The sequence below is a fragment of the Bison bison genome, unplaced genomic scaffold, assembly GCF_000754665.1.
Source record: "Bison bison bison isolate TAMUID 2011002044 unplaced genomic scaffold, Bison_UMD1.0 scf7180017864263, whole genome shotgun sequence".
Taxonomy (NCBI): domain Eukaryota; kingdom Metazoa; phylum Chordata; class Mammalia; order Artiodactyla; family Bovidae; genus Bison; species Bison bison.
Window position 1 is genome coordinate 3,918,407 of NW_011494835.1, and position 13,732 is coordinate 3,932,138.

The 13,732-nt window shown below is 42.0% G+C and overlaps 1 protein-coding gene across 1 annotated transcript in view; it reads left to right on the plus strand.

The window, feature by feature from the left end:
* The window catches only part of BDH2 (3-hydroxybutyrate dehydrogenase, type 2), a 27,516-nt gene extending 16,141 nt beyond the window's left edge, over positions 1-11,375 (plus strand). Inside the window, exons 7-11 of the mRNA XM_010848268.1 lie at positions 1,682-1,742; positions 2,945-3,058; positions 7,894-7,952; positions 8,538-8,630; positions 11,022-11,375. Of these exons, the coding sequence (XP_010846570.1) occupies positions 1,682-1,742; positions 2,945-3,058; positions 7,894-7,952; positions 8,538-8,630; positions 11,022-11,075 (381 nt within the window). The 3' untranslated portion in view covers positions 11,076-11,375. The remainder of the gene's footprint in view (positions 1-1,681; positions 1,743-2,944; positions 3,059-7,893; positions 7,953-8,537; positions 8,631-11,021) is intronic.
* The last annotated feature ends 2,357 nt before the right edge of the window (positions 11,376-13,732 follow it).

The following is a 13,732-nucleotide window of genomic DNA, read 5'->3' on the forward strand; positions in this document are numbered from 1 at the left end:
CTGATGGAGGTATTGTTGGGTAACACTGCCTTAGATGGTGTGGGGGGTAGAGCCCTCACTGCAGGCAGCCAGGTCCCAAGTCCCATCCGAGTTACCTCGATTGTCTCCACCTCTGTTGCCCACAGACATCTCTGGTCTCTACCCTCTGCGACCCCATGGACTGCAGTCTGCCAGGCTCCTCTGTCCATGGGATTCCCCAGGCAACAATACTAGAGTGAGCTGCCATTTCCGACTCCAGGGCATCTTCCTGACCTACACTGGCAGGCAGATTCTTTATCGCTGAGGCCCCTCATTTCCTAAATCCCTGCATCATCTTCCAGTGATCCCCTGTACATGAGACAGGGTAATTTTTCTAACCTGCAAATCTGAGCATGCCACTCCCCTCTGCATTAAACCCCTCATTGTCTCCACCGCATTGCCTTCTGGTTTAAACCCAAATTCCTAAATTTAGCCCCTTTGGCCTCTGCAGCTTTCTAATATTCCAGCTTTCAAAACATCAGCCATCCTCTGCGTGCCCCGGAACCTTGGCTGACTCCTTCTCGCCACACCCGACTCCTTCTCTGTGTCGGACTCTGCAGACATGGAGATGATGCACGATGGTACAGGTGGATTTTTGAGTTTAGCATGAAGGAACTACTGCTGAGATAACATTCCTGCTGCAGATTGTATCGGCTACTTGGATCAGACTGGTAGTTCTACAGGCAGGCCGGGACTGAGTCGTCTGTCTTTGAATCGCTGGTCGTGACTCTGTATCTGACCACAGTAAGTAGTCAACAAGAATGATACATGGTAAGAGTTTTCCATCAGGAACACACAGTAACATTAACATTCATCAGCCTTTCATTTAGCTCAGGGTCCCTTCTTGGTCTTGCCGATGCTCTTATGCCCCAGGAAGGCAGTAACCCCTTGAGTAAAGTTCCTGCCGATGTATACACAGGCCGTCAGTTCCCGGGAGTGACTGGGTGAGACCATTAAAGCTCCTTCACGGTGCTTAATGTTAACTGTTAATAAGGTAGCTCTGCAAACTATAATAAATGTACATCTTTTATTTTGGGCTTCCTTCGTAGCTCAGTTGGTAAAGAATCTGCCTGCAATGTGGGAGACCTGGGTTCGATCCCTGGGTCCGGAAGATTCCCTGGAGAAGGAAATGGCAACCCACTCCAGTATTCTTGCCTAGAGAATCCCATGGACAGAGGAGCCTGGAGGGCTACAGTCCATGGGATCTCAAGAGTCGGACACAGCTTAGCGACTAAACCACCACCACCACATCTTTCAGTTTAGTTCTCATTTTTGGCCGTGCTGGCTCTTTGTTGCTGCATGGGCATTTCTGTAGTTTCCGAGAGCGGGGACCACTCTCTAGTCACTGCACACAGGCTTCTCACTGAAGTGGCTTCTCTTTTGCAGGACACAGCAGGCTCTAGCTCACGTGGGCTTCAGTAGCTGCAGCTCCCGGGCTCCAGAGCACAGGCTCAGGAGTTACTGTGCTTGGATTTAGTTGCTCCACTGCATGTGGCATATTCCCAGATCAGAGATCGAATCCACATCTCTTCTTTGGCAGGTGGATTCTTTACCACTGAGCCACCAGGAAAGCACCAAATGTACATCTTTTAAAGAGGTAGAATTTTTAACCTACAGAATAGCATGTTTTGGGGGGTTTTTTGTCTTTGTTTTGTTTTGGCAGATGCTGGCTCAGAAATCTGGCAACATTATCAACATGTCCTCTGTGGCTTCCAGCATCAAAGGTAGGCGTGTCTTCCTCTGGGAATCATGACCCATGGACTGACACATCTTCAGGAGCTTAAGGGTTTGGGGAACAAGCACAGCAGAGATCATGTAACCCACACATGAGTTCAAAACTGCTTTTTTTAAAACTGGAATTAAGCACCAAGCCTTTTGCCTTAAATATGAACCAATCATGGAACTAAAGTTTGCTTGCTTTGCCCTCCTTTTTTTTCCCCCTCTAAATGGATATAGAAATGAAGATCAAAATGGGGGAAGGAAACATTTATCCATTTAATTAATCAAAAAAGATGTACTGAACATCCACTAGATGCCCCTGACCCCAGAGAATCCACAGCCCCAAAGGGGGAGAGACATGGGGAAGCACACGTCTTCTGCAGCGTGATAGGATTACAACAGAGCTCTGCACAGAGTGCCCTCGTGGTACCAGAGACGGACCTCTGCCTGTGGCCTGGGGAGAGCTGCACAAAGACTTGTGAGCCAGCCCTCAGCGAGAGGTCAAGCTGCAAACACGTCTGTGATGCAGACATGGAGATGATGCCTGATGGTACAGGTGGATTTTCGAGTTTAGAATGGAGGAGCTGCTGCTGAGATAACATTCCTTCTTTCAGCAAGGATACACAGTAAGCCCTCCTGGGAGAGAAATACAAAGAAATAGGTTTGGTTGAGTTGTGTTTTGTTTCCCTTTGATTTATCCTTGTTGTTTGTTTGTTTATTTGTTTGTTTTAATTTGGAATCCACCTAAGAATTCTACCAATTGATGATGAAAAGCTAAGGGTACAGCTCTCACTTAAATGTAGCATCTCAACACAGAAGTCTCACCTGAATTGTGCCAACAATGATACTATGTCCCCAGATTCAGAAACTAGCCCTATTAATGGAGAAGAACTGATATCAGTTTTTTAAAAGGGTGGAGTGTGAGGAAGCAGGACAGTGGTCTCCTGCTTCCTAAAGGAGACTGCTTTTTATTTCTTCCTCCCCTCCTTCTCAGGTATGATATGCCCTGGTGGCTCAGTGGTAAAGAATCTGCCTGCAATGCGGGACGCCCAGTTTCCATCCCTGGATCAGGAAGGTTCCCTGGAGAAGGGAATGGCAACCCACTCCAGTATTCTTGCCTGGAGAATCCCATGGATAGCGGAGCCAGTCCATGGGGTCGCAGAGAGTCGGACACGCCTGAGTGACTAACACCTGCTTTCCTTCTCAGGCGTTGTGAACAGGTGCGTGTACAGCACAACCAAGGCGGCCGTGATCGGCCTCACAAAGTCCGTGGCTGCAGACTTCATCCAGCAGGGTATCCGGTGCAACTGTGTGTGTCCAGGTGAGCTGGGCGCTGTGGGACCGTGAACTTGACCTTTCTGACCTTCTGGCTGCCGCTCTGAAAGGCGTCTGTGCAGGCTAGTTTATCACATGTTGTGTTGTCACTGGGCAAAGTGCGAAAGAAAAAGAGCCTAGGCTAATAGAGACACAGAGGTAGGGAACAAACACGGACACCAGGGGGAAGAAAGCAGAATGGGCCAATTGGGAGACTGGGATTGACATACATATACTACTATGTATAAAAGAGATGGCTAAGGAGAACCTGCCGTATAGCACAGGGAACTCAACTCATTGCTCTGTGGTGACCTGAATGGGAAGAAAATCCAAAAAAGAGGGGATATATGTATGCGTATAGCTGATTCACTTTGCAGTACAGCAGAAACAGACACAGCAGTGCAAAGCAACTATACTCCAATATAAAATAATACAATTTTTAGAAAGAGAAAAAAAGGGGGGTTATTAAGATAATAGTCCAACAGTAAGTTGGGAATAAGATCCTAAGTAATTAGGAACAAACTGCAGATGTGTTAAAAAGCAAAATTCAACCAAGTAAATTTGAAAATCTAATTGGCTGTATTCAGTGATTCATAAATCAGGTGGCATCCTGTTTAGCAACTAGGTGGATGCTCCAAGGAGTTCTATACAAATGGAAAGTTTTTATGGAAAGGAGGATGGGGCAAGGAAGTCATTGGCAAAAGAAAAGGATTTTCTAGGCTGTGTTCGTGTTAAGTTGCTTCAGTCGTGTCCGACTCTATGGGACTCTAAGGACTGTAAGCCTGCCAGGCTCCTCTGCCCATGGGATTTTCCAGGCAAGAGCATTGGAGTAGGTTGCCATTTCCTCCTCCAGGGGGATCTTTCCAGCCCAGGAATTGAACCCACGTCTCTTACATGTCCTGCAATTGGCAGGCAGGTTCTTTACCACTATGCCACCTGGGAAGCCCTATTCCAGTCTAGGGAGGAAGGGATGGCGTGAATTTTATCATACAGATTGCCTCTTCTTCCTCTGGGGGGAGAGAGGGCCCATGAGGCCGATACCTCACTGGGTGCCGACCAGAAAATTCCAGACTGGTTGATTAAGATTCTATTTCTGGTAAAGACTGAAACTGCAGTTAGGTTAGGCATTAAATACAGGTTTGGTATCATGGGCTTTAGCACAAATGATGCCATTTTGATTCAACAAATCCAAAGTATTTAAATGCTACTTGTGTGGATGGGGGCCATTCTAAACCCTGTGATTAACAGTCATAACTGGCCTGGGCTTGGTGTTTTGGAAGCAGGCCAGGATGGTCTTGTCAGAGAAAAGGCGAAAAGTAGGCTGTACTCCCAGCACAGCAGGAAGGAGAAGGAGCCTTCGGACACAGGGAGCCACTGAGGCAAGTCAGTCACCTGGGATGGCCCATAAGCAAAAAGGAGGGATTAATACCTTCCTTTATGCTATACAGAGGGGGTCGGCAAACCGTGGTCTGCAGGCCAGATCTGACTCACCACCTGTTTTGTAAACACAGTTTTATGGGAACACATCTCACCCAGTTTGCTTCTGTACTGGTTAAGTCTGCTTTCATGCCAGAGTCAAAGCTGAGTAGTTGTAACAGACCAAATGGTTCTCGAAGCTAAAAATACTTTCTCACTGTTGACTAAAAAGTATGCTGGCCCCTCATGTAAAGGAAAGGAGAAAAGGAGAGATTATTATTAGTAGAAAGGACATTTATGTTTATACTATACAGCAGTCTATTAAGCGTGCAATAGCAGTGTGCCTAAGAAAACAATGTGTATATCTTAATTCAAAAACATTTTATTGCTAAAAAATGCTAACCATCATCTGAGTCTCCAGTGAGTCATTATCCTTCTGCAACAGTAACAGCATAGATCACTGATCACAGATGGAGGGCGGTTCCCTCCCACAGAAGAGGAAGGCAACATGTGTATACCTATGGCTGATTCATGTTGGTGTTTGGTAGAAACCAACACAATTCTGTAAAGCAGTTATCTTTCAATTAAAAAATTAATTAATTAAAAAAACGAATACAGTAATAATGAAAATGTTTCAAATATCGCAAGAATACCAAAGGTGACACAGAGACACGAAGTGAGCAAATATTATTGGGAAAATGCTGCCAGTAGACTTGCTCAAAGAAGCACTGCAAAGACCTTCAATTTGTAAGAAATGCAGTACTTGTGAAGTGCAGTCAAGCAAAGTGCAGTAAAATGAGGTCTGCCTGTTCAGGGTGCTGAAGAGGAATTACCAACTTCCTCTCTGAAACCAAATTCAGTATTGCATGTCCAGAATCAAAGTTTCTCTTCGTAGTTCACAACTGCTCGTGGGGGGTGGGGTGGAGAAGCATTTCACAATGACCCGTGGGACCTTTCCAAACCCGAGGGGCACACCAGAATTCGGGGAAGGAGTTGATGGGGGAGCACTGTGTATGGTTTGGAAAGCAACACAGGGGATTCTGATGGCATCCTTCATGGTCTCCCCTTGGTTGAAAACCACTGACTTACTAGATAAAAGGGGTGAAGCTACCAAGTAACCTTCAAGCCGCAGAATTTCCAAGATTGAAGTGTTCTGTTTAATTTTTCTTGGACCGGAAAGGTAAACTCAAGTAACACTAGCCAAGAGGAGGATCAGGACTCTCCCGGCAGTCCAGTGGCTAAGACACTGTGCTCCCATTGCAGGGGGCCCAGGTTTGATCCCTGGTCAGAGAACTAGATGCCACATGTCTCAACTGAAGATGCTGTGTGCCACAACTAAAACAAATAAATAAACAAATGTTGTTTTAAGAAAAGAAAGAGGAGGATCTGACAGGAGAGACACAGTTTTGCTAGGTTTTAACATACACACTGGTGATATTGTTGGCTATTCTTGGTGCCATTTACCCAGTGGAATAAAATGTCTAATGATTTGGAAAATGTGGTTGTTTTAAAGCTGGACTTTTTGGAAGACTGGAAAATATATCCTCACACTGTCTGGGACAGGGAACTAGCTTTGACTCACTGAGCCAGTCACAGAAGAAAATGTGACAAGGAATGAGAGTCTGGGATGGTACTGATGGACGACACTTCAACACCAGACTGGTGTGGACGATGGCAGCGTGCGTCAGTCTGCACGGGGACTCGGCGGAGTCAGGTGGCTGGAATCGAGGGAGAGGACTAGGCTTGCCTCTCAGCCTTCACGTGTTGGTTGCTCAGTCGTGTCCAGCTCTTCAACCCCTTGGACTGTAGCCTGCCAGGCTCCTCTGTCCATGGGATTTCCCAGGCAAGAAATACTGGAGTGGGTTGCCATTTCCTTCTCCAGGGGATCTCTCTGACCCAGGGATCGAGCCCGGGTCTCCTGCATAGTAGGCAGATTCTTTAGCGTCTGAACCACAAAGGAAACCCTTAGTCATTAAGACCGGTCACATGTAAGATATGGTGCGCATCTGCCCCAGTGGGCAGCAAGAATTTTGAGGAGGTTGTCTTGAGCACACCGTTGGTAGAATTGTGGACTCTAAGGAGGCTGTTGATGAGGCAAGTGAGGAAAATATCAGAAATTGGATAGAGAGAGATTTTTATTATGTGGTATAAGAATTTCATCAACACTATTGCCTGCAGTAACTGTGAAGGGTGGAAAATGTTCCTGATGAGCCAGGCGATATAGCCAAGGCAGCAGCCACCCATCCTGTGGAAGGTTCCGCCTGCTCATGGTAAAGTGTGAGAGCAGAGAGACAAGCTAAGGACAGGGCTGTTAAACAGCAAGAAGCCAGGATTTTTAGGTTTCGAAGATTCCCAGCCTTTCCAGAGAAATGGCAAACGATAATAAAATTAAGATTCTGGTTCTGAAGGAGGGAGATAAACTGAGAGATTGGGACTGATGTACACACACTACTCTATATGATGTAGATAACCGAGGATCTACTGCATAGCACAGGGAACTCTATTCAATACTCTGTAGTGGCCTCCAAGGGAAAAGAACCTAAAAAAGAGTGGATGTATGTACACGTATAACAGACTCACTTTGCTGTAAACCTGAAACTAACACAACGTTGTAAATCAATTATATCCCCATAAAAAGTTTCAAAAGAAAGAAATTGTTTCCGAGCAAACGTCCAATCCCTGACACGCCCAGGAGTATGGTCTAAGGATGGAGCTGAGGCTATGACCGTGAGATCTTTTTTTTATGACCTTAGAAGGATCATGTGGTCTTCCTGGAGTAGTCTTGTCAGCAGAAGAAAGGCTCTGTAAAGAGAATTTGCAGATCACAGAAATTAACAAAAATGCCTGGGAACTTGTTCTGTAAGGAATGTGAACTAAGTGGGATTTTTTTAAAAACAAATTTTTTTTTTAATTCATTTATTTATGGTGCTGGATCTTCATTGCTACATCTGATAGCTCACAATTTAAACATTTTTAGTCATTTTTCTTGTTTTAATTAAAATAATTTAAAGTTATATTTTTTTCAATGAGAAATATGAAACAATGGTTAAAATAGGAATTTGAAACCAATGAGAATTTCAAGATAATGAGGAAAATGTAGAGCCACTTAAGTTATCCATAAAGTATCATGTGAATGTGATGAGACCAAAGTGTGTCCTGGGAATGCTGGGTGCTTCACCGATAATCCCTGCCTAGTATGACAAAGAATAATAGCTTGTGTTTTTGAAAATCATAGAAACATTATTAAAGAAGTTATAAGACTGTTAAATAAAAGGGCAGGCAGGTAGAGGAGAAATTGTCACTCCAAGTCATGAAGAAAAATTTCACTGATCATTGAATTATACAGAAAGCAAGTTTAAAGTTTAATTGCCAATTTCTTTTTCAGTCTAAGTAAGTAACCAAGCTGAATGCCCTCCTTTTATTTAGGAACAGTTGATACCCCATCTCTGCAAGAAAGAATACAAGCCAGACCAAATCCTGAAGAGGTATAGCTACTGTTTTAAATTTTTAAATCCTGTGGTTTAAAAAAAAAATTCCACTTCCTTACCTAGAGTGGACAAATCCGTAGAGACAGAAAGGTTGATGGGTGGTTGCTAGGGGGTGGGAGAAAGTGGGCGGAAGTTGTTTTATAGGTATGGAGTTTCAGCTTTGCAAGATGAAAAGAATTCTGGAGATTTGTGCCACAATACTGTGGATCTACTTAACACTGCTGAACTGTACACTACACTTGGTTATGATGGTAAATTGTATATTATGTGCATTTTACCACATTTTAAAAAAACATAAAAATGCCCTCTTCTTTAGTACTAACTTTCTGATCCGTCACGGTGTCTATAGGTTTTAATATAAAACAAATAGTTTGAGTAGCTTGGGAGTTACCATAGTCCTGTTTGGTCTACAGTTAATGATATTATCAATAATGATATTGTCCTGTATCCTGTATCATGCATACTTAGTCAAGTCAGTGGTTCCTTTGTAGATTCCTCTTGCCTTTGACCTCCTACAGGTGTTGCAGGAGCATTCATAGTTCAGCTCACATCACTGATGTCCAATATGGTTTCTGGTTACAGGCACTGAGCGATTTCCTAAAGAGACAGAAAACAGGAAGATTTGCAACTGCAGAAGAAGTAGCCCTGCTCTGCGTGTACTTGGCCTCTGATGAAGTGAGCACTGTTCCTCCTGGGGGGTTCATTATCCTCAATCACGTTTGGCCACAATTTGCTGATCAAAATAATGTAATTTAGGACGTGATCACATATAGGTGCTAAGATGTTGCATTTACAAAGTAGGGATAGGTGCTGACTTAATTTGCTTGACATTAAGGCCACTTTGACTTCAGCCACCAACCTATCCTCGTTCAGCTTTACATGTTGCTAAATCTGATAGCAAATGAAGCGGTGAAAGATTGAAAAAAAATTCAAATTGCTCAATTTAATTAAAATTAAATGGCTCAGTTTTATCATTCTTTTCAAAAATTACCAATTTGGGAAACAATATAATGATTAAGCACTGACTTAATGTAAATCAAACCAGTGAACCTCCAAAATTGTGAGAGCTTCAAGTAAAATGGGGAAAGGGTAAATCAGATTTGTGTCCAGGAGGCAAAGAATTAGCATCTGGTGCTTTCAGTTTTATTAGTGATTTGTTTAGAAGAATCCCCCTACATCCTCCTTTTTGCCCCTGTGAATTCTTACTTGTTTATATTCATGTATGGAAATTCATAGTTCTGTCTCTTTCCACTTTGCATGTATTTAGTAACCAGTTTCTTCCTTATTGGCTGCTGTATATTGTGTGTGTGTGTGTATGTGTGTGTTACTCGCTCTTTCCGACCCCATGAACTGTAGCCTCTGTCCATGAGATTCTCCAGGCAAGAATACTGGAGTGGATAGCCACACCCTTCTCCAGGGGATCTTCTAAACCGAGGGATTGAACCCGGGTCTCCTGCATTGCAGGCAGATGCTTTAGCATCTGAGCCACCAATGACATACAGTTGTGAAAACAGAAACTTTTTTGTTAGAAATATTTCCTATAAGGTATAGAGCACGAAAACATCCCCTGTGTTTTATGCCTTTGAGTAATAACCAACCAGGAAACTAAAAAAAGAAAAGCAGGGGTAGGTGGGAGTAAGGAGGTGTGTTACTGATCAGTCAGCATCTCCTGAATGAAACTTGTACACATCCGGTAGTTGGTGAATGTGACAAACGCAGAGGTTGAAATGTTTTAGCGACAGAGTAGTGACTACTTCTCAGAACTATTTGTAGCAGTTTTTCATAGCTGAGAAAACTGCTGGACAGATTGTGATGGAACCAGTATATTGACCATTTTGATTTCTCTGAATCCATGTCTTCAGAAAAGCTCGTTTGATCTGGGGGTACTGCTGATAAGCTAAATTGCCCTGATTTAGCCAGAGCTTCAGATCAGATCAGATCAGTCACTCAGTCGTGTCCGACTGTTTTGCGACCCCATGAATCGCAGCACGCCAGGCCTCCCTGTCCATCACCAACTCCAGGTTAGCAAATATTTGGGAACACTCTGGCTTGAAATACACAACAAAAGGACCTTTGCCTTTTAAAAAGATCCTGAAGAGTCCATATGTGATCAGACAGCCTGCCTTTTAAAAAAACTAAGTGAAACTGGGGGTTGTTTCTTGGTAGAGTGACTACTAACCCATTCATTTATCTAAATATTTTATATGCTCAGTTTTCATATGTTGTACTTTACAACACTCTGTACTCCTGTTATGATGTCTTTTCCTTCCTACCTCTTCCATTATTTTAGGTTTCAGATGTATTTAAAACTAAGAGCACAGATTTGAGTCTTGATTATCCATTATCCAAAGGTTTAAGTTAAAATATTTCTAAATCTCTACCACAAGAATCACTTCAGCTTTAATTCTTTGGAAAAATAAAAATTCTATGGGAAAAAAACCCATAAATTTTTAAACTCCTTTAGTTTTGTACAGATTTAGATGTCTGAAACTAGTATAAATTGTTTTCTTGGTGAATAGATTATAGTAATTATTATTCACATAAATTTTAAAAAATACATTTAGTGCTATTCAGTTCCTGGAATTAGCCATGTATATTGATTAACTAAGTGTACATCTTTTTAAACAAAGTTCTGTTTGGTGATTGACATGACCACTTTATGACTGACACACTTTATGATGTTCAAAAGTTTATTAGTGGCATAAAACTCAGCTAGTTTAGAATACTTCTGAGTTTCAAAATGAAAATACACTATTTTAGCCTATGCTTTATCCTAATTCAGGGAATGGCTCCGTATCACAGAATTTTAATTTTCTGATTCTGATACCAAACACTCTTAGAATGTGACATGCATTCAGACACCAGCAAGAACCCAATTAGCCCCAGATCATGAGAACACTCAGCAGTTTTAAATCATCTGGAATTTAATTCAGATTTTTCTAACTGCTCTTTGTTAAGTGAGATTTCCTAGTACTGTGAGAATAAACTGTTCAGCTGTCTCAATCAGGAAAACTGAAGAAACACAACCTGGCTAACTGTTTGGTCTCCTTGTCTTTACCACTGCAGTCTGCCTACATCACGGGGAATCCTGTCATCATTGATGGAGGCTGGAGTTTGTGACTTCAGTCAGGGTCTCCCTGCTGGGAAGGTGGGCCCTTCCTGACCACAGTTAACCTACTTACGAAGAAAACTCACCCATCCTCTCTTTCCAGTTAACGGCACATCAATGAAAATGAGACCTTTTGATGATGTCATTGTTCACAAGAATCTGAGTCTTTAAATACATTAATCTCTTTCTAGTCTGTTCTGAAATCACTGTAGTTTGGTGAGATAATGAACTCACTGCAAAAAAGAATATTTTAAGAATAAGCCTCAGTTTGTAAGCATGTAAAAATTAAAATGTGAATATGAAGAAAAATAGTTGTTTTTTTTTTAAACGGTATTCATTTCTATTTTATTTCTATTTCCCAACATTCAGATATTTTTGTACAGTTCTGCATTGATCTCTATGTGGGTCCTCATTTTAAAATTTTACACCATTATAAATGAACACCAAAGGTATAAAGGAGTTTGGCCTCAGTAACCAACACCTAGAGGGTTTTAGGTTCAGGACTACATATTGTTGATCTGTTATGTAAAAGAAAAATAATCATAGATATTTATACTTAATGGATACCATCACTTTTCTTAGTACTTTTTTTAGTCTAACTAAAAAATCTTTATTAAAAAAAGTAATATTTGACATAGGCATAATAAACATATAGTTAACCAACACAGTATTTCCAGTTTGAGGGATAATTTTTAGATTAAGTATAGATTTCCTCACCAAATTCTGACATAGCAGATAAGAGAACATTAAACTTAGAAATAGTTTCTGGATGAATAAATAGAAATGAATTATATAACAAGAAACAAATAAAACTAAAGAAAATAAACATTTCAATATAAATCCATAGAAAATAATTCCATAACATACTAGTAGGGAGAAGTTTTTTCTTGCTCTTTTAGAGTTTTATGTTTGTGCTTTATTTGTTGTTAGCTCAGAAGGCCAAATGATATGTATGATGCACCTACAGATCTCAGTAAATGAGCAGTGATTCTTAGTCTTTTGTCTTATAACTGTAATATTAACAAGGACAATTTTGAAACGGACAATAACAGGTTAAATAAAGGTTAAAATTGTATGTATGAAGCAGAACATGCAGTTGATGAGGGTGAGTTAAACCTGAGAGCAAAGGATATTTTGACTAGCCTGTCTGAAGAGTCCACTGATTATAAGATTTGCTTTAGCGGTCTGGTCCAGGTATTCCACTACTGGAGCACGTATAGCTTGGTTTTTTTACCGAGACCCCAGGTCATCCAATTTATCTACGATTTTAGTTTTCTGCTTTGTAAAATTACAGAATTGTGCCAAATGACTTGGGTTTCTTTTGATGTAATGTAATCAGAATGTTATAACTTATTATCAAGTGAAGTAATGGAACACTGAAGCTTTTAAGTATGTTATGAACTATACTTAATGCTCTGAGTCAGTATACATATATATGTAAGCTATGAAAACATGAATTCTAAATAAATACATGATGAATACTACAAAATGGATTCTAAATATTAACAAATTCTCCCTCAGAATTTTTCTCAGAGATAACTATAAGCATGCATGCCTACTCAGTTGTTAAGGCCTGTCCGATTCTTTGTGACCCCATGGACTGCAGCCTGCCAGGCTCCTCTGTCCATGGGATTTCCCGGGCAAGAACACTGGAGTGGTTGCCAGACCCTCCTCCAGGGAATCGCCCCCACCCAGGGATTGAACCTGTGTCTCCTGCATTGCAGGCAGATTCTTTACCACTGGGCCACCAGGGAAACTCACAACTGTAAACTATAGAACATTATAAACAATAAAAAAGCAAAAAACTAGTCCAAAAGTTCAATGTTCTCCAAAGCTGTGCTAATCAAATTGGGTGACACATCAATGATCATGCAATTGAAAGAAATGGGAAAATATATTTCATTCCTGTGCTGAGGAAGCTGGGTGTCACAGGAAACGTGCAAGCTTTCAGAGAGTACGAGTTCGTTTAGGAATATAGTCACTTTAGATGCTTATTAGATGGAATCTAGGTTCATCCCTTTCTCCGAAAGTGAGGTCCTAAGAAAGGAGAATGAATGATTTCTGGCTGTTGGAGACTAAAATTGGCCGTTGCTTAAAGGAGGGGAAAACGGGTAAGACAATTTTATTTCTGAAAGAAATAAAAATTACCCTGAAAGGGGCATAGGCGCATATATACACAATTAGGTGAAAGAGAAGGGGGAGGAAAAGATAGAGGAAAGGAAGACATGGAAATAGAAGGCAGAATTAAATGGATGCTGATTTGGAACGTAAAAATCTAAAACAACACAGCAAGAAGGGCAAGTGTTAAGCCATAAAAAGGGAAAGGACAAGTCTTTCATTCACTTAATCGGTCATCTGAACAGAGGTCCACCCGCCTCACCTGAGAAGACACTTCTAAACAACACAACTAAAAAGGTGGAGTGAAAATCCAGAATGTAGATGTGAATGTTAAGCCAGCAATAGGTTGCGCGGGCCGCACTCCCGACTCTGCGAACGGCAGCGCTGCGCGTCCTCGCCCAGGAACTCGTCATCGCTGGGGTCGGCGCACGCTGGGCCGCCAACCCGTGGCTTCCCAGGGAGAGGCGATCGCCTGGTCTCCAGGGGCCAGCCAGGCCTCCAAACGCACGGCGCCGCTCCTGGGTCCCGGCGGGGGGGATTGCGGGTCTCC